Source organism: Papio anubis, chromosome 3 (assembly GCF_008728515.1).
Source record: "Papio anubis isolate 15944 chromosome 3, Panubis1.0, whole genome shotgun sequence".
Classification (NCBI taxonomy): domain Eukaryota; kingdom Metazoa; phylum Chordata; class Mammalia; order Primates; family Cercopithecidae; genus Papio; species Papio anubis.
In genome coordinates, this window is record NC_044978.1 from 37785052 (window position 1) to 37809397 (window position 24346).

Below are 24346 nucleotides of genomic sequence, written 5' to 3' on the forward strand. Positions count from 1 at the left end.
GAGACTCTGTTTCAATAAATAAATAAATAACTCAATATGTTTTTTGATTTACTGCTGTTCATACACATAATTACATGACAGTACACTATTCATACACTTTGAATGCTGAAAAGTATTCCACTGATGTATGAATAAACCAGTTTATCTTTCACTTCACGTACTTCTATTTTTCTGTTGTTCAAATCACTGTTTTATTGAACATCTTTGTATATGTATCCTTGTAAATAAGTGCCAGATTTCTCCAGGCCAGATATCTAGAAGGGAATTTGCAGGATCACACGGTATGCAAATATTCAGGTTTACCAAACATTGCCATACTGCTTTCCTGAGTTACTATGCCAATTTATATTCTCAAAAGTTCTTTTTTTTTTTTTTTTTCACACTCTTGACAACACAGCTACCACTTAATACTTACTACTCTGATAAGTATTAACTGGGGTCTCATTGCATCACCAATAGTGGAATAACTTAACATAGGCCCCTTGCTGTAATGCAGTAAGTATATAGCATCACTTGTAAAGTATCCTTGCCAAAAATATTTAACCTAAATTTAACTGGGCATGTAGATCTAAGTCCAATTTGTAGGAAATGCAGGGTTAGGGACAAGTCAAACTACACAAGAAACAATCAAACTCAGAATGTGGGGATGTTTTATAAGACAATGGCTTGGTCTCTTAAAAAGTCAATGTCATGGGGAAGAAAAGTGGCAGGTTGTTATTATATTAATGGAGACTAAAGAGACCTGATAGCTAGATGTATATCTTTTATTGGACTCTACAAAGGGGGAGAAAAAAGCTATGAAAGTAATTTGGGGCATAATGGGAGAACTGGATACTAGATCGTATTAAGGAATTATTGTATAATGTTCTTAGGTATAATAACAGTATTGTGGTTATGTGGGAGAATGTCCCCATTCATAGGAAATACAGACTAAAGTATCTAACATCTGTAACTTAATTTCAAATGGTACAACAAAAACAAATAAAAGCATAAAATACCAAAGAATGGCAAAATATTAACAACTTTGAATCTAGGTGGTGTGCATACACTGTTCATCTTAGTGTTTTAAATTTTCTGTATTTTACTTTTTCTTACAATAAAAAGTTTTTAAAACATAAATTGCATCAACTTTATAGATTAATTTGCAGGAATGTCTCATCTGTACAGTATCTACAGGCTGTAGAGCTTTCCATTTATTTAGATCTTTTATGCCCTTTATAATTTTCTCCATAAAGGCCTTTCATGTATTTGTTAGATTTATTTCAAGATACCTTATGATTATGTTGCTCTTGTAAATGGTATTTTCTAAATTGCCTTTTGCATATTGATCAAGTGAACCACCTGAATATTTTGATTTGTTACAATATCTGCTCTCCTTTAACAGCAGAATTACACAACTGAATTAAACAATTCAAATAAGCTAAAACCCAAACCTCGTATAGCTCCCTCTCAAAACTGCTATTAAGAGGTTTTCTTTAGAGCAGTTTAAGGTTCACAACAAAACTGAGAGGAAGGTACAGAGATATCCCACATACCCGCTGCCCCAACACATGCACAGCCTCCCTGATTATCAATATCCTCCACCAGAGGGCTACATTTGTTACAACTGATGAACTCACAGTGACGTAGTAGAGTCACCCCAAAAACCATAGTTTACATAAGCGCTCACTCAGTGTTTTACATTCTATGGGTTTGGACAAATGTATATTGACATGTACCCACCATTCTAGTATCATACAAAGTAATTTCACTGCCATAAAAGTCCTGTGTGCTTTGATTATTCATCCCTCACCCTGCCCCAATGCTCAGGGGAAGAAAATAGTCTTTTTATTGTCTCCATAGTTTTGCCTTTTCCAGAATGTCATATAGTTGGAATCATACAGTAGGCACCCTTTTCAGATTGGCTTCTTTCACTTAGTAATAAGCATTTCAGGTTCTTCCATATCTATTCATGGTTTACCAGCTCATTTCTTTTTAGCTGAAAAATATTCCATTATCTGCATATACCCCCACTTTATTTATCTATTCACCTGCTAAAAGACATCTTGTTTGCTTCCAAGTTTTTGCAAATTATAAATAAAGCTTCTATAAACATCCATGTGCAGGTTTTTGGGTGGACATAAGTTTTCAACTCCTTTAGGTAAATATCAAGGAGTGCAATAGATGGACCACACAGCAAGAGTATGTTTAGTTTTGTAAGAAACTGCCAAACTGTCTTCCAAAGTAGCTGTATCATTGTGCATTCCCATCAGCAATGAATGAGAGTTTCTACTCCTCCACATCTTGCCAGCATTTGGTGTTGTCAGCGTGACCCCTACACACTAACTGACTGTTGAACTCCCACTCCACCACCCCATGTTCCTATGACAACAAAATACACTAAAACTAGTGGTCATTTTCCTGCTGAGAAACAAATTAATTTGTGAAACCAGCAGTGGAGGTCTTATCACATGCCATGATTCCTTGGAGCAAAATCAACCTGAAAAGCTAAGGAATCAGAAAGCACAGGTTTTACCAATTTCTCAGGATATGCTCCTATGCTCCTAGAACAATTAAAATCATTCTTAACGCAGTAAAAAATTAACCAAAAACAGTAACACATCTAGCTTCCTCTGTTGGTTTATGATGAGCTGATGCTGCTCAGACAAATAGCATCTCAACTTAGACTCCTCTGCTCCCTCCAAAAGATTTCCTCTAAACATCTTTCCATAGGAGGTGCCAACTACAACTTACTGGGAGAAAAAAGGGAGTAAGATAGTATTCATCATTAGCAACAAAAGAGAAAAAAGGGAGTGAGTGGAAAACGTGCCAAGGAGAGAGACTTACTGGACAAAAGTAGGTGTTCTCCACGATGTGATGGGCCACCATGCTGTTCTCAGCAGAGAGAGACATGATGAATAACAATGCATCCCGAGCTTGCTGGCCCACTGCCCCCTCTCGGTGAATGAAGGGAATCAGAAGGGAGAAGATGAGGAAGTTGGCAGCGCCTTGGTCTTCACTAGTGTGGAAGAAGAGTTCTAAAATGGATGGATCTTTGGCAAGAATGGAACAGAGCTGATTGAGTAGGACAACCAGCTTCTCCTCCACAGTGGGGGTGGTTGTTCCTGAACAAGAGCTCAACAACATCATCAGAGGCTTCAGAATGGGTTTGTGGTGCAGCAGAGGCTGGTGCGACTGGGTGACCAACATCTCATACATCTTTAGCTGCTCAATTTTAGTCTCATCAGTAAATTCCCTTCTCAAGCTCCAAAGGAAAAGTTTCTCCATGATGTTCTCAGAGACCACAAATTCCAGAATCGGCCCCATTGCAGCATCCGTGGCTTGCTCTTCAATCAACAAGAAGAGCATGTGTTCTACATAATTCTGCACAGCACTGGCCTCATCTGGAGGGATAGACCCATATTTTGCCTGGGTGTTCTTCAAGGGGTCGTGCTTCTCCAAGATTTTCACAACCTGTAACCAAGTCAAACATTTGTCATCTATCTGATGTTTATCATAATTACAAAAACACATCACCACTGATTTCACCAAATCTTCACCAAAAATGCAGGAGCCACTGCCCACAACAAGATATGTGTGAGCATTGTGTGTGTGTGTGTCTTCCTCTCAAACACTAAAATGAAGGAGTTAAACTATAGAAAGAAGATGTCTGAAGACGTTTGCTTCCACAGTTATAAATTTCAACAATCTAAATATCAAAGAAAATACTATGGTTACATAAATTAAGCTACATGCATTCTTTGGATTATTTATTATGAACATAATTGAGGAAAATGAGAAATTGTAAGTGATATGTTAGATGAAAAAAGCAAGCTATTTATAGATGTTAGATGCATAATAATCAATTATGTCAAAGACGTATGTGAAAAATATGCAAAAAGACTCATTTTTATGTTCAAAGTCATGACAAATTCTTAAATTTTTTTCTAGATTGTAAATGTATAACATTGCTTTTTAATTTTAAAATACATTAAATAAGCACAAGGAAACCATGCTACCCATGTTCTCCTACAAACAGAATTGCTCTGGAGATCTCAGCAGAGGAACACAGCTACTCATATGCCCTTGGCAGAACAATATCCTCCCTTCCCTACTTGGATGGATGCCCTCTTCAACCAAACATGCAGCAACAGAAAAGATTAAAGGAAACTGATAAACGAGCGACATACAACTAGTAGAATCAACCCTAACATGTGGCATATACTGAAACTGAAAAATGAAGGGTTTGAATGTTGTGTTTCTTTAAGCTTAAAAATTCTGAGACAACCAATTACAAAACAAACCCCTAAAGTTTGGAGTGATTAAAAAGTTTTGGAAATAGAGCTGATAATTAAGCACTTTGGGAGGTCAAGATGGGAGGATCACTGGAGCCTAGGACTTCAAGACCAGGCTGGGCAAAATAGTGAGACCCTGTCTCTACAAAATAACTGTAAAAATTAGCTGGGTGTGGTGGTGCATGCCTTGAGACTCTGAGGTAGAAGGATCTTTTGAGCCCCAGGAGGTTGAGGCTGCAGTAAGCCTTGATCACGCCATTGCACTCCAGCCTCAAACAAAACAAAAAACAAAATGGGTTAAGGTGGCCTATTTTGTTATATATACTTTACCACAAAAAACTCAATTAACAATTTAAATAAAAATCCCTAAACAGGTCACCTCACAGCCCCGGTCAGCTTCTCTCCTTTCCCACCGCTAGCATTTGAAGGTTTCTCACTTTCTCTGCCAACAGATACTTCCACTTTGCAACCTGGAAACTAAAACAATTTTTTATCTCAACTTCCATTTAACTTTATGACTTAGAATTTCTAGTATAATACTCATTCCATTTACTCCTTTGAAAATATACACATACGATAATTTTTAAACAACCAAACATTTATCAATGACTTTATCTTTGTCCCTTTTTGCCTTTCTGAATTGCATGGAATCTATGTGTCTTTTGCAGTACCCTCCGGGTCCAGTTCTATGATGTGCTGTTACATGTTCTGTATGAGTACTTAGGTTATGGAATTTTTGCAAGTCATTGGGGAAGCTGGCAAAGGCATAATGCTATGTCAGCATGCATGAGCAATGAGGGAAATTTATTTCTCAGGGAAATGTCTGTCTCTCCCTTGTCAGAAATGGAAAAAAAATCTTTATAGACCAGGCAAGTCCACCCTTACAGAATAAAAGAATTTCCACAGAATCTATAATCTCCATTGACTTCCATTATAAAGTTGATAATGCTGTGTCACAAAGGCAAAAAATCACTCCAACACCCTTGAGTTGACATTTTTAATAAAAAAAAAGGAAGGCCTTTGGCTAGCCCCTACCCAGGGAGTACCTGGCCCACTGACTAGTGGCCACAGGACAGCCACTAGACATCCTCTTCTCCTTTGCTGCATGCCTGACTCCAAAGTACACCCACTATCCTACAACCTCCACCAAGCCCTTCAGGATTCCTTGCACCTGGTCACCGTCCTAGCAGCAGAAACACCGGGACCTGGCTCTCCCCCATCCCTTTGTTCTGGGCCTTACCAACAACTCAATAGAATGCAATCACAGTACCACACTGGTCCAAAGGGACCCTCTACCTCCACACCACACATTGTCCAGCCCCAAAAGTCCCTAACTTCAAGCCTCCACATTCTGAAGAACAAAAGACATGCCTTATCAGTTCTATAATTTCAAAGTCCATATATCGAGTTTACTTATGAGAACTATCTTTACAGCTAGACCTCAGGGTAAAAATGTAATTATACTTTTCATGTGTGCCCAGACTGTCTAAACTATCTAAAACTGGGGCTGTGCTTTATACATTGATAGTGGAGTAGCAAATTAGCTCAATCTTTCTGGAAAACAATCTGGCAATATGTAATAGAAGCTATAAAATTGTTCCTGCCCTTTGACTTGTTAATCTGACTTTGGGGAAAATGCCCCAAGGAAACAACCCAAAAATAATCTTTTAAAACATGTTCAACTTTCCTATAATGAAAAAAATACTATTGACTCAAATGGTCAAGAATAAGAGAATTACAATCAAAATATGTTATATCACCATACAATATAAAAAAATTGTATGAGCCAAAAAAAAAACTAAGTAAATTCATTTTCTATCATTAAAATGTAAGCTAAAAAGCAAATACATTGCCAAGTAGATACATGATTAAAAGTGAGTCTAAAAAGATATAAATGAGATTTTAAGGTTATTTATTCTTTCCTGTAAGTTTATCTAATTTCATAATACAAATAAAAACAAAGGTAGACAAAGTAATCATGTACTAATGTCCAAAAAAGACCAAACCATTGAGTTAAAAACAATTAACAATTAGAGATCTCTTAAGTCTCAGCAATTTCTAAGCAATATAAATTTATACATATGCATATGTATATTTTATATATACTATATATGTGCATGCAAATATGTAAGACACAGCAAAAGTCTTTATTTACATAACCATAAATTGTATTTTTCTCATTAATTAACCTTCATTTATATTATTTATTCCAATTCATTCCTTTACAGACCTCCTTTTTTTGCTATGAAAAACCTTAAAAAGAGAACTAAGATTTTTATACAGAATGCAAACTGTTTAGCAGCTTTTAAACTGAAGCATCTTTACTCTCTTAAAGTAGTTCCCTTATACTGTCTTCAGATGGAGCAGATACATTGAAGACCCAGACCTAACCCACTGGTTTTACTGCCTGGAAGATGGGTGTGTTGTAACCAACATATGTGAGTCATGAAACACACAATGCTCAGCAAAGTGCTGATTATGCTTGTGTTGCCACACGTCCTTAACCTCTCTCCTTAGGACCTTCCCAGGGTACCTCCTTTTCCTTTCCAGGCAGACACACCCATGACCTGCTTTTACTAGCGGGCTCTGGTGGCCCAATCTTGGGACCAGTTCCTATATTGGCAGGGAATGCCTAAGAAGCTTCTTGACTAGAGCACAATTTGTACTGAAATGCCAAAGAACTTCTATCCCAAGTCCCAACTTTCTCACTCCAATGGTGTCATAGTTCTTTCAGTTTCTATAAACTGATCTCTGATAAGACCTGGACTTTTCCTTATTTTTTCCTTTTGTGCCCTCTTTTCGTATCACTCCCATCAAACTCCAATATTTCTGTGTCCCTGATTTCTGCTTGCTGCCAGTTCTACCCACACACCAACTTTTACCTTCCGGTGCTATGGATGCCACGATTTCACGCTGCTCACAGTGGCTCCCCCAGGCCTGGTCTACTCCTGATTACCAGCTGTCTTATACTCCCGACCTTGCCTCATTTCCCACACCTGGCTTCTTCTCAGCTCTCTAGACTCAGTCTCAAGGATTCAGCTCAGAAGAAGAAAAAAACACAATTAATGGGGCCGGAGGGATCTCAGTAGGTAAAAGAATGAAAGCAAGCAAAATATACTTTGCAAATATTTCCAAATTATAAAACAAATTTACTTTGTTAGGCTGAAAATACCATTTTAAAAAACTAATCAACACCTTATAAAGCCCACACTCATTAATTAAGTAAACCAGCTGAGATCAGAAATAGCAACTTAAACGTTTTGCGGATCATAGCTAGATGTTTGTTAATCTACAAACTTTAAGAAACACAGACGTGTATGCCTGTGTGTATGTGTATGTGTGTGGGTGCACCATTAGCCTTCATCACATACAGATCCTAAATGTAAAGTATCACAATTCCAAAAAGAAAGAAACACATAAAAATCAACAGTATGAACAATGCTGTTAAAAATATCAAATTCATAGAGCTAAATTTAACCTAATTTCAAAGCCATTTGACTTATAAATGTGAGAATTACTGGGGCTAAATAAGATTAATAAATAGCATGTTTCTTTCATTAAGTAGTATCAGATACTCCTATCCTTATCCCTTATGATGGCCCCTGTGAGCCAGTGATAATTGGCCTGAATTTCAAACGGGCACAAATTCTAAACAGCAAGTGCAAATGCTTTCAAAATGAAAGCTCTACATAAATCACATAATTGTACCTCAGCTACAAATGATTACCCTTCAGGATAAATACAAGTGTTTCTCTCTCAGGAGACTAGCTTTGATTCCAGTTAATATTGTTCTCTGTCTTACATACATGCATGTATCAGTAAGTGATTATTTATGCTACCAAAGTTAGAGCCCAGTTATTTTAAGAAAGTCTTATGTGTAAAACCCATACTTCCAAATCCTTTGGAATGCTAAAATAAGGTGGCATTGTGGAAAAAACCAAGTTACTATGCAATATTTTCCAACACACTGAAGGGCAAGATTTAGCTGTCTAAAGCCAAATTCCACTTAATCAAATAACGTATCAAATAACGACACAAAAGTTTCCATGCAGCCCTTGTTCATGACTTAACAGCTGTGTCTTTCAATATTAAGTGTTCCTTATGCATCTATTTCCACAGGGAGACCTCTACCAAGTCACTTCTTTTTACATTAAGATAACAGCTTTATAATACGTATTCACTTAACACCAGGTTTTTAATGTCAGCTCCAGTCCTGAGCTCCAGAAGCTTGCCTAAATCTTGGATAAAACAGTTATGGAAAAGCCTTATGAGTAATGATCTAAATAATAATATTTCAAAGAACACTAATTTCAACCACAGCAAAAATCAAACTTACCACCAAGCACACAGTAGGAGAGTTGCTGACATTTCAACATGCTCAATCATTTTATTTTTATTTTATTTTTATTTTTATTTTTTGAGATGCAGTCTCTCTCAGTCACCCAGGTTGGAGTGCAATGGTGCAATCTCGGCTCACTGCAACCTCCGCCTCCTGGGTTCAAGCAAGTCTCCTGCCTCAGCCTCCCAAGTAGCTGGGATTACAGACATGTGCCACCACACCTGGCTAACTTTTGTATTTTAGTAGAGATAGTGTTTCACCGTGTTGGCCAGGCTGGTCTCAGACTCCTGCCCACCTCGGCTTCCCAAAGTGCTGAGACTACAGGCATGAGCCACCGCACCCAGCCATGTTCAACCACTTTAGAGTCTGACAGAAGTGCAAGTTAATGCCTCAGTCCTCTAACTTAAGAAGTATACCTTTGGTTCACTTTACCTTCTACCATCAAGGCTAGAGCTACCTGTAAGCCTCGGAAGGGAGACAGAACTTTTTGAAATGTTAACAAACATCAATTTACTAAGGTATTTAGAAAATTAATCAGAGTTCTCTAATACTTCCCAACTGTTCATCTCTCAAAGGCTTTACTTAATTTTTCTCTGTCATTTAGTCTACTACAAGCACAGAGCGAAAGAATGGAGATAAGCAGAGCAAGGGAATGAGACTCAAATACAGTACACGTGTCAAATCCATGCATGGATGCTCTAGACTTTAGATTTGGGCTACTTGGAGCTCTACACAAGATACCATACCTCAAGTATATTATCTATTTTTGACTATTGTGGGAAGACATTTGACTTAATTAACCAATCTAGATGGTTCTGTTTTTTCCCATCCCTACCCCTCTCCAAGATGAAAAAGGTTACTAAACCCACTGACTTTTCCTCATCCATCACTATTACTCTATTTGAGCTCTGACATTTTCTTAGCCTAAAAATTTTTTAAACAGCTTATTTTTAGAGGCTGAAGGTAGACAGAAGTCATTCTGGGCTATTAATTAACTAGAGGCAAAGACAGAAATGTGCATTTCCAATTGATTTTTTTTAACCCACCTCCTCTGTTCTGGCTCTAAGAGCAGAGACCTTTTGAAATTCAATGCTTGAAAGGGGCAGAGAGAAAAGGAATAGAACAAGGTCCATGAAGCTTCAGAAAGTACAACTGCGCCATCAAAAATAACTAGTGTAGGGAATTTAATTCACATGGCAGTCTAGTTGAATAGTTTATTGCCTGGTGGGCTAATAATGCTTCTTACTGTTTCTGTCTTCTCTTCCATTCAGATAAAAACAAAGACACAAAGGCAAGAGATAAAAACAACAGTCTACTAGATTATAAACTGTTCTTACAGACTACTATAAAAATTAAACACATACACACACTCTTCCAGATCATTTAACACAAGTCCAAAGATCTTGCTGGTGGCAAATTATACAATGTTTTAAAATTAGTGTACATTGAAAGCTGTTTCCTAAGTTGCCTAGGTCTTTTAAACTTGTATTTTATTCTGACTGCCTTTCAGTTCAATCGTTTATTGAACATCTACTATATGTCACAGTCTGTTCTGGGCAATGGGAATATCAGTTACAAATGGCCTCTGATCTTGAGGAGCTTGTAATGAGTTTGTGAAGAAGATAGTGTATATGCAATTTTAATAAAAAGTGGTTGGGCTACATGCAGTGGCACATATCTGCAGTCCCAGCTATTTGGGAGAGTGAGGGAGCAGGATCTCTTGAGCCAGGAGTTCAAGGCTGTAGCATGCCATGATTGCACCTGTGAATAGCCACTGCACTCCAGTGCAACATAGCTAGACTCTCTCTCTAAAAATATAAATAATTAAATTAAAAGGTGAGTGGTGTAAGAGTGATAGAATACTCAGGTTAATGCTTGAACATGGGGTGGGAGCATGAAAGAGGGCAGGGAAGGTTTCCTAGAGCAAATGATGCCTCAAATGAGGCCTGTAGAAGGACAGGCATTTAACCAGTGGGAGGAATATTTCAGGCAGAAAGAAGAATGAGTGCCTAAGGCACAGAGGGATGAAATAGCATGATGGACACTGCCAGGAGACGGGGTGGCTAGGAACCCCAAGCAACTTTGCATTTTTGGTGATTAAATGAGAGGCAGAGAGTAACAGAAGCCAGGACATAACAAATTATGTGTGCCATCCTGGCCTGTAGGTGGCCAGATGCCACTGAAAGGTTCAACTAGAGGAATGAACCAGACAGATCTGGATTTGAGATTCATCACTCTGGCAACTTATGGGACAAGATGGCATCTCAGAAGGTGAGAGGAAGTCAGGGGCTACTTTCTGTAGCCCAGACTCTTCAGTGTCACTATTAGGAATGCAACCATTCCTGAAAGTATACTCTAGAATGATTCTGGGATGCCATGAGATCACTGGACCCAGAAACAGTTTGGAACCTCAAGTGCACCACTGGGCCATTTAAGGTCTCTCCGCTGGCAACTCCCCTGAATCACAGACTGATTGGATGACGGCTGGTTGTATAACTAGCTGCCTCTGACAGGCTCTAAGGTGTAAGTGGGCAAGCAGATCTCCTCCATCAGTGTTTGCTCTTTAACTCAAGCTCTGGAATAGAAGCTATTAACAAATAGCAGAACAGAACCTGTCAAATACAAGTTAACTATGTTGAATTTGTACTTGTCTCCTAACGAATAGAACTCGGGATACCACAGGCTTTTGTTGCCTTCATTTTTTCCTTTCTTTTTTATTTATTTTTATTTTTTTAAGACGTCTTGCTCTGTCGCCCAGGCTGGAGTTCAGTGGCGCAATTTCAGCTCACTGCAACCTCCACCTCCTGGGTTCAAGCAATTCTCCTGCCTTAGACTCCCGAGTAGCTGGGATTACAGGCACGCACCACCACGCCCGGCTAAGTTTTTTATTTTTAGTAGAGATGGGGTTTCACCATGTTGGCCAGGTTGGTCTCAAACTCCTGACCTCGTGATCTGCCCGCCTCAGCCTCCCAAAGTGCTGGGAACACAGATGTGAGCCACAGCACCCAGCCAACACTTTTTCCTAATTTGACATTTAAAAAAGGATTACACTGGGCAGGTAATGGGGCATCTGGGCAAATAAAATGCTTTCCGGCTTTGTCTATGTCTCATTCCCTACCAGCCTTACAGATTTTTCTTGCGTCGCCTCAGGGGAACCCAGGGGCTGTAGTCACAGTAGGCCTAGGAGCTTATATCGGACTTGAGCTCTTTTCCCAATCCTCTGCAACTGCTCTTCACCCACCCCAGCCCAACAACTCACAGCCAAGAGCTAATGCATGAAACTCTAAAACAATATGTAAGTATCATTCATTCCCACCAACTGAAGATCTCATTCCTTATCTTACTCTTCGTCCCATATCTCTGCCTGGTTATGATTTTTTTGCATTCCCCTCCTTTATATTTACCATCCAAAAAAGCTAAAATTGAGCATTTGTTCCCAGTATCCATTCTCTGAAATATTCTTTTCCTATCTGTCATCAAAACCTTCCTTTTCCATAGCCAACCTAGCAAAATCTCACTTTCTCCATTCCTAGGTCATTTCCAGCCATAATAGCCCCTTCTCTTGACTTAATTCATGTAATAATGATTATCCATTTTGTAATAATGTATCTTGCATTGTCATCTGAATCAGCTTATACATTTTTTAAAGCCCAGACCAAGGCTTATACATTCTCAAGTCCCACCTGTGATGCCAACAGTGACATGCCTGGAGTGTGGGCTCAGTAAATCTCCATTGAACAACAACACTTTGACACTCATGTAAATTTCTTCAACCAGTATTTTCATTCACAAAGATAACAGAAAGGCCCTCAAGGGCCTCTATAGGCAGCAACTGAGAGCATTTTCCGAATTTATTTAAAAGGAAACGTTAAGCCTAAAAAAGGTTAAAAACACCTGCCCAAAGGTAAAGAAATGGCTGAGTCAACAATAAGACCATGAGTGTCCCAACTTTATAAAAGAAAATATTTAACAACTAAACAGCATCCCCTTTGACAAAGTTATCCTTACCTTCAACTCAAGACTTGTCTGCACTGAGAGTACTATGTATCTGTACTGTGCTTCAGAGAACCCAAAATGTCCGAAAATAATGAAGTCATTTGTATTGTTATGGAAATGAATAATATGATTCTGGGACCAATACTCTTTCAATAATGTGACACATTGTACTGACACATTCCTCACATTTGGAGAAAGCCTGCCGGGGACAGAATCTGACAGGGCAGATGACCCACCTACATATGATCAAGAAGCTGATGATGTATCATGTCTTTGGAAAGTGGCACAGAATACTAAATGGATCATATCACAGTTACCCCAGGAGAAATGATTATAACCCAAGGTATTATACACAAACAAATAAACAAAATGGGGCTGGGAGTGAAGACTACGTAGTAGGATAGACTTCTTCAGCCTAATGAAATGACTGGAGCTGAAAATGTTCTCAATTAAAAACATATGATTGTGCACTAATAGATTTTTTAAATGAGCACAAGTAACTAAATAAATTAGTAATCATACAGGTACTAATATACAAATATATAATGTACATTTTAAACACAAAACAGAAATTTGTAAAAGGTAAAGATAGAAACAGACCTTCTAAAATATTCTTCCTACACCCAATGGACTACTGGGCTCATTCCTTAGGATTCACCACCTCGCTTTGAAGATACTGCTTTAAAATATTTATAAAAGTGCAAAGCCAAAGGTTATTACTCTAATTATCTCGAAAACTCCTAAATTACTTTCTTCCCTTAACTAAAGCATATGTGCCCTAATGTCCATAGCAAATTCATTAAAATTCTAACGGTAAAAAGTCAGAGAACGCACAAAAAATCAGAGAAGGTTTATACTGCATAGTAACAAGAAGCTACAAAGTATAAACACCTCAGAAACAGAATTGATTTTGCTCGTTTTTGATCTAAACTGTGTCCCCTATAATTGTTGCGATTTACAGGCTCAGTGCTTTGACCCGTGTGCTGTTTCCGGCCACAGGAAGGAACTGGGTAGTCATTTAAAAACTGTCACATAAATAGCCACTTACCAGCTCACCTGGGGAGTGCAATGTTGGGCAAGTAGTAAAGAATGCCAATTTTATTTATTTTACTACTTATAAACTCCCTAAGGGGCAGGATAGTAAATTTTCTGAACATTCAACCCTTAATTATCCACACAGCAGATCAGAGAAGTCAAAGTAAATAATAAAAAAAAAATTTATAATCACTTTGCAATGAAGACATATATTCAGGTATACTCAGGGATTTTTCATTAAGTTACACAGGGACCACCAGCCGCAAAACAGTAGAGCACAGAGATCAAACACATCAGCTTTGGAGTCAAGAGACCAAAGCCTAAGTAACGGGGCTTAGTAACTTACTAGCTGCATAACCTCAAGCAAGTTATTTAACCTCGGTAATTTTCTGTTCCCTCTTCTGTAAAATGAGGAAGCTAACATTAGCTACCTTACAGGTTTGTAGAGAAGATTAAATGACATAATGCATTTGAAGTACTCAACAGAGTACTTGGTAAATGTTTAATAAATGTGTATTTTAGTATTATTAGAGCTTAAGAACTGGATGGAAATCAGCAGGGAAGAGAGAAAGAGAGAGGATGTAATTATGGTCAAGTATATGGCAAAGCGATATAAAAGTCACTTTAAGGAACAACTGCTGTTCTTCTAAAAATATCCAAGGAACATGCATGTACCCTAATTGCTTTTGTGAAAACCTCGGTTTTTGACCAGATACCTATTCTAGGAAAGCAAGATGAAAAAGTTACTTTTCTTCCTACCTGAAAGAGTTTCCCTCCCTATGTTTATAGAAATCTAGTTACCTATCACAGAGGTAGGAAACCCTGATTCAGTGTGATGGAGGCCCCTGGGGTTACTGAGACCAGCAAAAAAAGTGGAATTCATACATTACCTGTGCCCAGTGGTTTTTAAATACAATCATGCATGTTTCTGGGTCAACTCCCTGTAGGCTCACAGCCTGCTGGAGTTTGCTTCCTGTCGAAACCGATGACATCATAAGACTTCATAAATCAATACTTCTAAGTCATATTTAATTTTCATTAAAATTTGGTAGCAGTCACTAACTTTCAGGTTTGAGAAATGGAACTTCTTCACATTTCATTGTCACCTTCCAAAACCTGTAATGACAATAACCAAAAAATGAATTTTATTATGTTCATAAATTAAATAGGACACTGACTATTAAATTTAAATCAAAGCTTAGACATTCTTAAAGTCCAACACAGAAAAAAATCTACAAAACAGATACACTCAATCTAAAGGCTCTCCTATTTTCTCCTACTTTGCTACTAAAAATACAAAATAATAATACTACCTAAGCTACATGAATAAATGAAACAATTATTGGGTTTCTTCTCTCCACTACAACCAGCCACAACCCCCCAAAATTACTATTCTAAATCACTCAAGTTCAAGTCTAGTTTCTAGAATCAAGCAAGAAACTATTAGGTTGGTGCAAAAGTAATTGCAGTTTTTGCCATTACTTTCAAGGGCAAAAATTGCAATTATTTTTGCACTAACCTATTATGATACCAATGTTTGCAGAGCTTAAAAACACCCGGTAACAGGAAAACCATAAGTTAATAGCAAGAGAAATAAATGGCTTGATGCAACTTGGGGGAGGTATTATAAAACAGCACCCAGATTCCTGGGTCTAATTTGATTGAATATTTTTTTAAATCAATGGCTGTCAGAATTGAAAGGATTCTCAATCATTTTGTGGCTATAAACTAGGTTAAAGTTTCTAGCTTTTCTGAAAAATAATAGAATTCCAAGTAACCTTGACAAATCAGAGATAGAAATGATCCATCAAAAACAAGATAGTGTTTATTAGGTGTGAGTGCAAGGCAGCACACTTACAAATGAAAAGTGAAACACGGAAAAAAATACAAAGAAATCCTGACTACAAGGGAGTAAGTAGGGGAAAAAAGAAATTGAGGTCATAGAGTGTACGGTGAATATGATCCATTTGTGTGGCACTGACGAAAGCAGTAAGACAGTGGTATTGTCTCACCAGTTTGATCAGTCCATAAAAGGACTAGGTATAATTGAAAATACTATTTTTTTAGTGTACAGATTGGGAAGAGTTCAGAAAAAAGTAATTACAATTACCAGAACCCTGGAAAACAAAAACCATAATAAAAGTTTGTAGACTTGTAATGCCAAAAGAAAACAGGGGGTAGCCATTTTCAACAGAGTAATATGAAGGGTATCACAAGGAGAACACCAATCAGCTGTTCCTCCCTGTAAACAGTAAGATGGGAGAAAGTAGGCTTCAGAGGAGACTTAGGGGTTAAGTTCCTTGTGGGGAATAGAATTAAACACTGGAAAATAGTTAAGAAGTATTTAAAACGAGCACTTCTGTTAATAGGAGGACAACTATTCATCATGAAAAGGTCTTAGAAAGAATTTTTAGGACATAAGAACAGAACACTTGCAAGCATAGTTCTGAGGAAAGAAACATTTTTGAAAAAGAATGGAGGAGAGTTAAGGTATACAGAAAGGATGGCCTGTTAAAAGAAGTACACAAATCACATATTCAAGGAAAATTGCCTGTGTGTTTCTTCTATAGCTTTATTTTATTAAAATTGAATTCCCCAAACTAAAATTCCAAATAATACAAACTTGTTTTCAATGGACATTGTCCACTGCCAACCATGGCTCTTTGCTACTATTGGGTCGATCTAGTGTTTCAAAAATCAGGAGTGGCTACCCCATATATGCAGGGAATGCATTCTCCCGTCCCCACAGTGCCTGCCACTCCCTGTGATCTTACTGCCAGAACCTTCACCTCATTCAGGTTACCTCACTAGCCCTTATAAACATTTACATTTACAGCCTTGTTTTAAATGATAAGAGATAAAACAAGATTCTGAATCAACTTCCTCATTATTCTACACATTACATTTCTGTGAAAATGTCAAGGCCTTTTATTTAGGTTACATAGTGATAATAATGAATAAAATCAAAGTTTTGATTTATCCCAGAGATCGAAAAACTACAAGACTCAAGTCATTCCAGCTCCAGAATTCAAAGATTCTTCTTCAGAGGTATGAAAGGAATATACATCATGCCAATTGCTTCTAAGTTAAAAACAGAAACATATGCTAAGATCCTTCAAGTTAGTTTTCAGAAGGAATTTACATGCAATCTTCTCAGAAATGGCGAGAATGTAGTAGAGACGGGACAAATAGCCAATGCTATGAGCTTACTAGTTAGTTTGCTGTTGTTGGTGGTGGTGGTTGGTGGTGGTGGTGGTGGTTGTTGTTGTTGTTGTTGTTGTTTTATTAGAGACAGAGTCTCAATTCATCACCCAGCCTGGAGTACAGAAGCCATCATAGCTCACTACAGCCTTGAACTCCTGGGCACAAGCAATCCTCCCGCCTCAGCCTCCTGACTAGCTGGGACTGCAGGCATGTGCCACCACACCCGTCCAATTTTTTTTCATTTTTTTTATAGACAGGGTCTCCCTATGTTGCCCAGGCTGGTCTGGAACTCCTGAGCTCAAGCAATTCTCCTGTTTTGGCTTCCCAAAGGGCTAGGATTACAGGCATGGGCCACCATGCCCAGCACAAGTTAATTTTGATAGAAACAGAATATAAATCTCTGCATTCCCAGTCCAGTGTTCTTTCTAGGAAACTATATTCTCCTTTCTAAGGGCTATAATCGCTGGCCCTATTCTCTAAAGGAATTTGTAACATTTCTAAGAAAAGTGCATCTCATTTCGTTTATTCTTATCCAACTATACTTTTGAAACAGATGACTAAAGAATTAAAATGTATCATGAATGAAGAAACTACAATATAAAGAAAACTTGGGAGAGAAAGAAGGAATGAGGCAAGTCAAACAAGCTAAGTTTGAGAAGGAAATAAGTATGCCAGAAGATCCTACAAATGAAAAATACTACCTAGCATACCCAGAGAACAACAAAACGTTGGATATTTTCATTCTCTCTCTCTCTCTGTCTTATTCCATATTAGAGTATTAAAACACTGGCATGTCACCAGGGCAATACATTAATAAAACGGAAAGAGATGGCTCCATATTTATGAGAGATGCATAAGGACATATTTCCTCAAGCACTAAGGTGTTCAACACATTGCATTTTCCTGTTACTGGTGTTTTTTTCCTTTTTTGCATCCACTCTAAGCTTTTTATTAAACTCTCAAATCACAGCTAAACCTCCCAAGAGAAGAACAAAGGACAGAATGAAGCCAAGGTAAGTAGGTAAAGGGGCTGCAGTTACTAAATGTGAGTCTGTCAGGAATATGGCATCATCAGACGTTTCTCCTTTCTTTCCCTCTACACTCTTCAGTCTAAGCTACGTGATGCCAAAAATGTTTGAAGCAAACCTTGCCACTCTTGGCACACATGCAGTCTGTTCTTCCCGTAAAGTCACACATGCACATTGACTCAAGTTTCATGCCTGAGAGAGAGCTCTACAAACCATTTAGATGTCAAGGAGTGATTTTTTTTTTTATCTTTCTTCAAAAAAACCACCAACACAAAAAAATACTCAAAGTGGGTGCGTGTAGGTGTGTGGTGTGGTTGAGTTTTTTGGTTGGGGGAATGGGCAAGAAAAAGATGAGCTGTCAAAATATATATACAACAGCTTGATATTTCAGCATAAATTCTACACTGCAAAGACAGAACTGACTATAGACATTATTGAGTGGCCATATTTATATCTCATTAATATTATATATAAAAATACTTTCCATCAATAAGGAAAGAAAAATTCTATTAAATATTGTTAGAGACAGGGATAACTGGCCAAAGAATTGTATCAATTTTATTTGCTGTTTTTCAAAAATATATATTTTTATTTGACTATGAAAAAAGCAAAACATATGCTTCCACCTTACAGAATAATAAAATATATAATTATAAAAGCTCAGATTCTAGCCATCTAAATCACACCTCTTTTCCAATGTAAAAATTTCATTCCCAGATAGACATCTTACCCAACTTCAGACTCTTTGGAAAGCTACAATAATTAGAAAAGCTAAAAATATGTCAAAATCGCATTTTTTCCTGAACTATCAATAACTATATTTTGATATATCCCTTTCTTACTATCAGACTAAACTTAAACTATAAATATTTTGGCATTTAAATATTATCTCATACCATCCTTCAATTCTTTTATCTATTTAAATAAATATCCTCTAATGATGAATTTTTAAAAATTCTTAAGGGAAATAAATAGGATAGCCACCTTAAGGGGAGACAGAGCCAAAGGAACATTTTTATTCAAGGAAAAGTGATTATATTTGCAGGCCTAATGGGAATGAACCAATGAACACACATAATTTGAAGATATAAGGAAAAGAATTTTTATGGAGCAAAAGGAGCAGAAGAAAGATGAGATCAAGAACACAGGTAGGAGAGTGCTAGAGATAAAAGGGAGGCAAAGCCAAGTCTTTCATGGTGAGTTTCCAAACCAAAACCACTACCTTATACTTGATGGAAAGCACAGCTGGCTCCCTTTCTACCCCTCCTTCTTCATCCCTTCTGATACCACTCTGATGGGTTTGTGGAAATGGCTAGAGAATTTAGGTAGATTTAAAGTAGGGAACAAAGGATAATGGCTAAGAGTTGTTGACTCAGTCCAAGCCTGAAAGTCTAAAAAAATTTAAAGTCCCAACCTGGGAATCTGAGCTTCGAGCTAGGAGGTAGGTTCCCAAAACTCTAGTTCTAGCTCTAACCAGCTGTGAAACCTTGAGTGAAAAATGGGACTCTTCTTTTGGAATGTCACTTAGGTAAGCAGTTAGAACTAAAGTAAGATTTCTTAGGTCTCTTACAGCTTGAGTCATTATTTTATGTACTTTATCACAACTGTTATACCAACTGGAGAGGGGTAATCAGATAATCATTAAAGAAGGATGATGGCCTTTGTACAAAAATCTTCATAAGAATTCTAGTTGCAGATGGGATTCTATCTGTATTCTTTTTTACCATTAAGGCATATTTCACTTAAGGAACTTACAGCACAGGAAGCAGCCACAGTAAATATAATTCCATGGTTGAGGTTTTGTTTGTTTATTTCCTGAGCAACTGCCAATAGAAAAATTCATTGTTTGAGAATGTACTTTGGAATGCCCTGAATTGGCTGCTACTAAATACATAAAAAAATATAAAAAGTCTATTACTGTAAATGTGCTTATCATGTAAAATTCCATCTAAGGATGAAGACTCATCAAATATTGGGAACACCTTAAGAGAGGTGAACCTTGTGCCCTCAATTATAACTAATAGCAGTATTGAGGAGGGTGTTTCATTTTGGGTCAAACTACCTCAGACAACCTCTTCTTGGAGCCTCATAAAATCCTATTAAACCTAAATCCTCCTGTGCTCTAATCTTCTGGCCCAGTTCTCTTTTCTCTCTCACCGCAATATCACAGGGCAATGCTGGACTGTGAAAAATAAAGCAAGCATCTAATAGCCCCCTATTCTTCTGGACCTTGTGCTTAACCCTCCCTTAACTTGCCATAGTTTAACTCCAGTTCATTCACTGTACAACGTCCATCATTTCAGTAAATCAGAATCTTATTTCATTCCACCAGCTTCTAGGTCACCAGTTAACACACAAAATGCGCGCAAAGAAAATTCTCTCAATACACACATTCCAAATGGTTTCCAGCTTTGGAAAATACATGCTTCAAAATAGTAACAAGATGCCTAAAACTTAATAATCCCATGAAACAATCCTACCTCATTTTACACCTTAGTTTCACAAGAACAGGCTACCAACTATGTCATACCCATGTGCCATGCAACTGACTGATGAGCAGAATAAATGTGAAGAGAAAAATTAAAATTAATATTCAAATTCCTATCTGAAATTTGAAATTTGTTTTTGGACTTAATTTTAAAGCTATTTAAGAAACTAAGTAGATCAATCATACCCCGATAAAGATCAAAATTTTAAAAAAAATTTTTAAAGAAGAAATTAAACCCCTACAGGCAAGGATTTAGAATGTAAAAATTATGTATTTTGAAATTGATAGCAAGTATTGAGACATCAGCTCATTGGTGATTGAACAGAAAAGTTTCTTATAAACGTAGGGTGATTTGTTGGAACCTAAAAATTGGATCATTGTTGGGGAAAGTCTCCCCAACAACCCAACTGATCACTGTACTCTTGATAGTATAAACCAATCCTTTTACATCACTATTTTGTTGAAAGCTACTAAAGAACACCTTGTTTAAGATTTCTGCCACAAAACCCTAAAAGTTGACTAAGGTAAATGCAGAAAAAAATGATCTGACAACTTCTATAGGGTAGAACTTGAAAGGAGAGACTTGAAGTAGATGCTCTGAATCTTTCTAAGAAGAACCCTCTCACTTCATAAAGTTCTTTCCAAAAATGTTCCTGGAAAAAAAAAGAAATGTAAGTTTTTGTCTTGGTCATGTTCTCTGGAAAAGTAGGTACCTTTGACGAGTGATGCTGTTTAGTCTAATACCTGTATCTACGGTTTTATCAATCAGAATTAGTTCCCCACCCAGTGCTTTAAATCCCTTCATGTGAACATGTGCAGCTTTGCAACCTATAGTGTTACCCAGATGATGTGATGCTTACCTTCTGAAACATGAAAAACATCCTTTCAAAAAGGTTCTTCATCCACACATGACATAAAAGTACTAAGTGTAATTAGTGAAATAACAGTAAAATTCCATATACATCCATGAATCTTATAAACTGTGGGCATATTTTTCTGAAGAGAGGTAGCCGTAGTTTTCAGCCAATTCTAAAAAGGGTCCATGAGGTGCCCCACTTCAAAAAAGTTTAAAACCCACTTTAAAGATGCATTCATGGTAAAACCATTGAGAATCGAGTCCCAAAACACACTAATAGTCAGTTCACATTCTAATGGTATTACTGAAGATGTAGTTGTGGAATTTTGTGACTTCTGTGATAACAAAAAGTTCTGCTATGAATAGAGCAGAAATAAAAAGAACTCATCTCATGAAAGTCACACAGATATCATGGAGTCTGACTCAGACTATCAAGTCAGACCCAGACACATTCTCTTAGCCACCAGTACCTCTCTAACTATAGCTACTAATTACACTAGTACCTTGCAGCATTGTTTAAATGGTAAATGACTGAAAAGACCCTACATATCCATCAATACTGGTTTGGTTATATAAACGATGGTACTTCTGTGTAATGGAATACTATGTTACAATTAACAAAAAAGACACAGCTCTTAATGTACTGATAGGAGAAGGTTGCCAAAATGTAAACAGAACAGCAAATACAGTATGCCACCATTTGTGTAAGAAGAAAAGCAATGTATTAGCCCATCTGATTGTAAAAGCATAGAAGATTTCTGAAAAGATACACAAGAACTCTAAGGTGGCTGAGTCAGCACAGGGCACTGGGGGCTAGGGGACAGCTGAAGGAGAGAGACTCACTTTTCAAACTGTACCTTCTTTGACTTTTGACTTTTGTACCATATTTATCTACTACTTAGCAAAAACATTTTTTATTTAACAAAATAAAAGCAAAAGAACAACTTAAATAAAAGGAAAAGTACTTGCTCTATCATAAGCATAGCAATGACAACAGATTTGAAGACTCTTCTGAGTCTCAATATGAAAGGAAAGTACCTGCAAAATGAGTATAGCCTGATGGGTATGAGTAGGGATAAAAGAGTAGCTTAATATAATATGCTATTTGACTCCATCATAATGACTACCAAATGTCTGAAAGAGATTTAACAGAAAACACATAAAGGAAAACCAACTACATCTGTACCTAGAAGACTTGCTAACTTCCAATGGAATAAATATATACAAAAATAACATATCAGGAAAATGTAAATAATTCAGAAGAGTAGTAGTCTTATTTTTAGAAGCACTTTTTAAGTGGTTGTCTTAATATTATTGTTGCACGAAACTCAGTGAATTAAATGTATGCAATTTATCTTCAGTCTAAGAGATTCCTAACTCTAGGAATTTGTAAAATTAATCTTTTGCCAAAGTTTTTGTCAGTCTAGATCAGTGGTTCCCCAAATGTGGTCTGAGGGACCCTGGGGTTCCCCAAAACCCTTTCAGGGAGCCTCAGTGGTTCTCAACAATTTTTTCTAGGACCTCTTTTTAAGGAACAACAAAATCGGTCAAACTAAATGTAGCTCACTACAAAGTTTCTCATATCCAGAAAAGCTTCCTGCATTCAGCTTACTGTAACTTCACTTGAGCAGTTTGACCACTATTCACCACAACTTTTTTTCTTTTTTTTTTTTTTTTTTGACAGGGTCTCGCGCTGTCATCAGGCTGGAGTACAGTGACACGATCTTGGTTCACTGCAACTCCCGCCTCCTGGGTTCAAGCGATTCTCATGCCTCAGCCTCCTGAGTAGCTGGGAATACAGGCGTGCACCACCACACTTGGCTAATTTTTGTACGTTTAGCAGCAACACGGTTTCACTATGTTGGCCAAGCTGGTCTCGAACTCGTAAGCTCTAGTGATCTTTCCACCTCAGCCTCCCAAAGTGCTCGGATTACAGGCATGTGCCACTGTGCCCAACTACACCACAACTCTTAAATTGGCTTTTCTTATGAGATTGTTCTTCTACTCGTAAAAAACCTATTCTCTCAGATTAAGATTTATTCTGAAAACTAAATATTGTTACGCACCTGTAAACAAGTTTCTTAAACTTCCTCTTTAAAATATTGCACTCACTAACGGCAGATCTAACTGCTTTGAAGCTTTCGTTTTGTCCCAAGCATCATTTGGCGAAATTTTGATGAGATTGTTTACCCCTGAATAAAGCAGTACTATATCTCACTCAACAAAGAGTACATTCTCAATGTCTCTCCCTTGTACCTAGAGCAACATACACTGTAGCACACACACACATACACGTGTAAGTCTAGTTCAGCATACAGATGTAAATAATAAGCAATAGTTGTTGCCTTTTCAGAGACCCTACAATAGAAAAAGCCCCGTGTCACCTTCAATTAGCAAAGGGTAATGGAGGCTCTAATATCTGCTTGGAGGTCCAGAATTTAGGCTTACCATGCTGTACTTCCAAGAAATAAAAGTAAAAGCTGAAACAACTTATACTGAGCAACTCCTCTGCCACAGCAAATATGGCTTATTGACTAGATGGCCTCCACCCCTCCAAGCAGAGAGGCTGTCTCTATGGAGAAGAATGCATTAATTTATCCATAAGCCTCCAGAAGCAAGTGGGTAGATCACAACTCTCCCATATTCTGCTTCAATTCATCTACACTTGCCTCTAGAGTGACTGGCATACACTTGAATGGTTTCAGGCTAACTATGCTTCTTTAATTAAAAGTCTTCTCCACTAAATTAGCATGTGTATATCAATGTCTTTTGTACACGGAGAAAAAAGAGAAAGTAAAAGCAAGAAAAGAAAAATCAAAGGCTATTCTAAATTAAGTTTTGCTTCAGATAGATTTTGCATTTGGCACTACTTCTCCCTAGAGTTGGTGCTTCAGGTAGAAAACAATGAGCAAGAATAGACAAGGTCCCTACTTCCCCCTTGAAAGCATCCTGCACTTTGGAGTTAATTGACTTCTAAAATCAAAGGAGTTGTGAAGAGCAACTAGGTAGCAAAAGAGGAACCTAGGTAGTTCCTTTTTTGTAAAAATAATTTTATATGTTATTAACACATATATTCACAATAATTCACTTCCATTTTCTGCATTAGGGAATTACCAAAAATTGATT

The 24346-nt window shown here is 37.4% G+C and overlaps 1 protein-coding gene across 13 annotated transcripts in view; it reads right to left on the bottom strand.

Moving 5' to 3' along the window:
* The window catches only part of FAM160A1 (family with sequence similarity 160 member A1), a 264734-nt gene that overhangs the window by 82402 nt on the left and 157986 nt on the right, over positions 1-24346 (bottom strand). For 6 of the 13 annotated variants that reach the window (XM_031664223.1, XM_031664224.1, XM_031664226.1 and 3 more), the window contains 3 exons: positions 14708-14760; positions 14535-14617; positions 2827-3453 (listed from right to left, as the gene is read on the bottom strand). In XM_031664223.1, the coding sequence (XP_031520083.1) occupies positions 2827-3453; positions 14535-14617; positions 14708-14744 (747 nt within the window). In that variant the 5' untranslated portion in view covers positions 14745-14760. Of the gene's footprint in view, positions 1-2826; positions 3454-4653; positions 6039-7156; positions 8707-14534; positions 14761-24346 lie in introns of those variants that run through there. The other 7 variants (XM_031664227.1, XM_031664228.1, XM_031664229.1 and 4 more) reach the window with 4 other exon arrangements.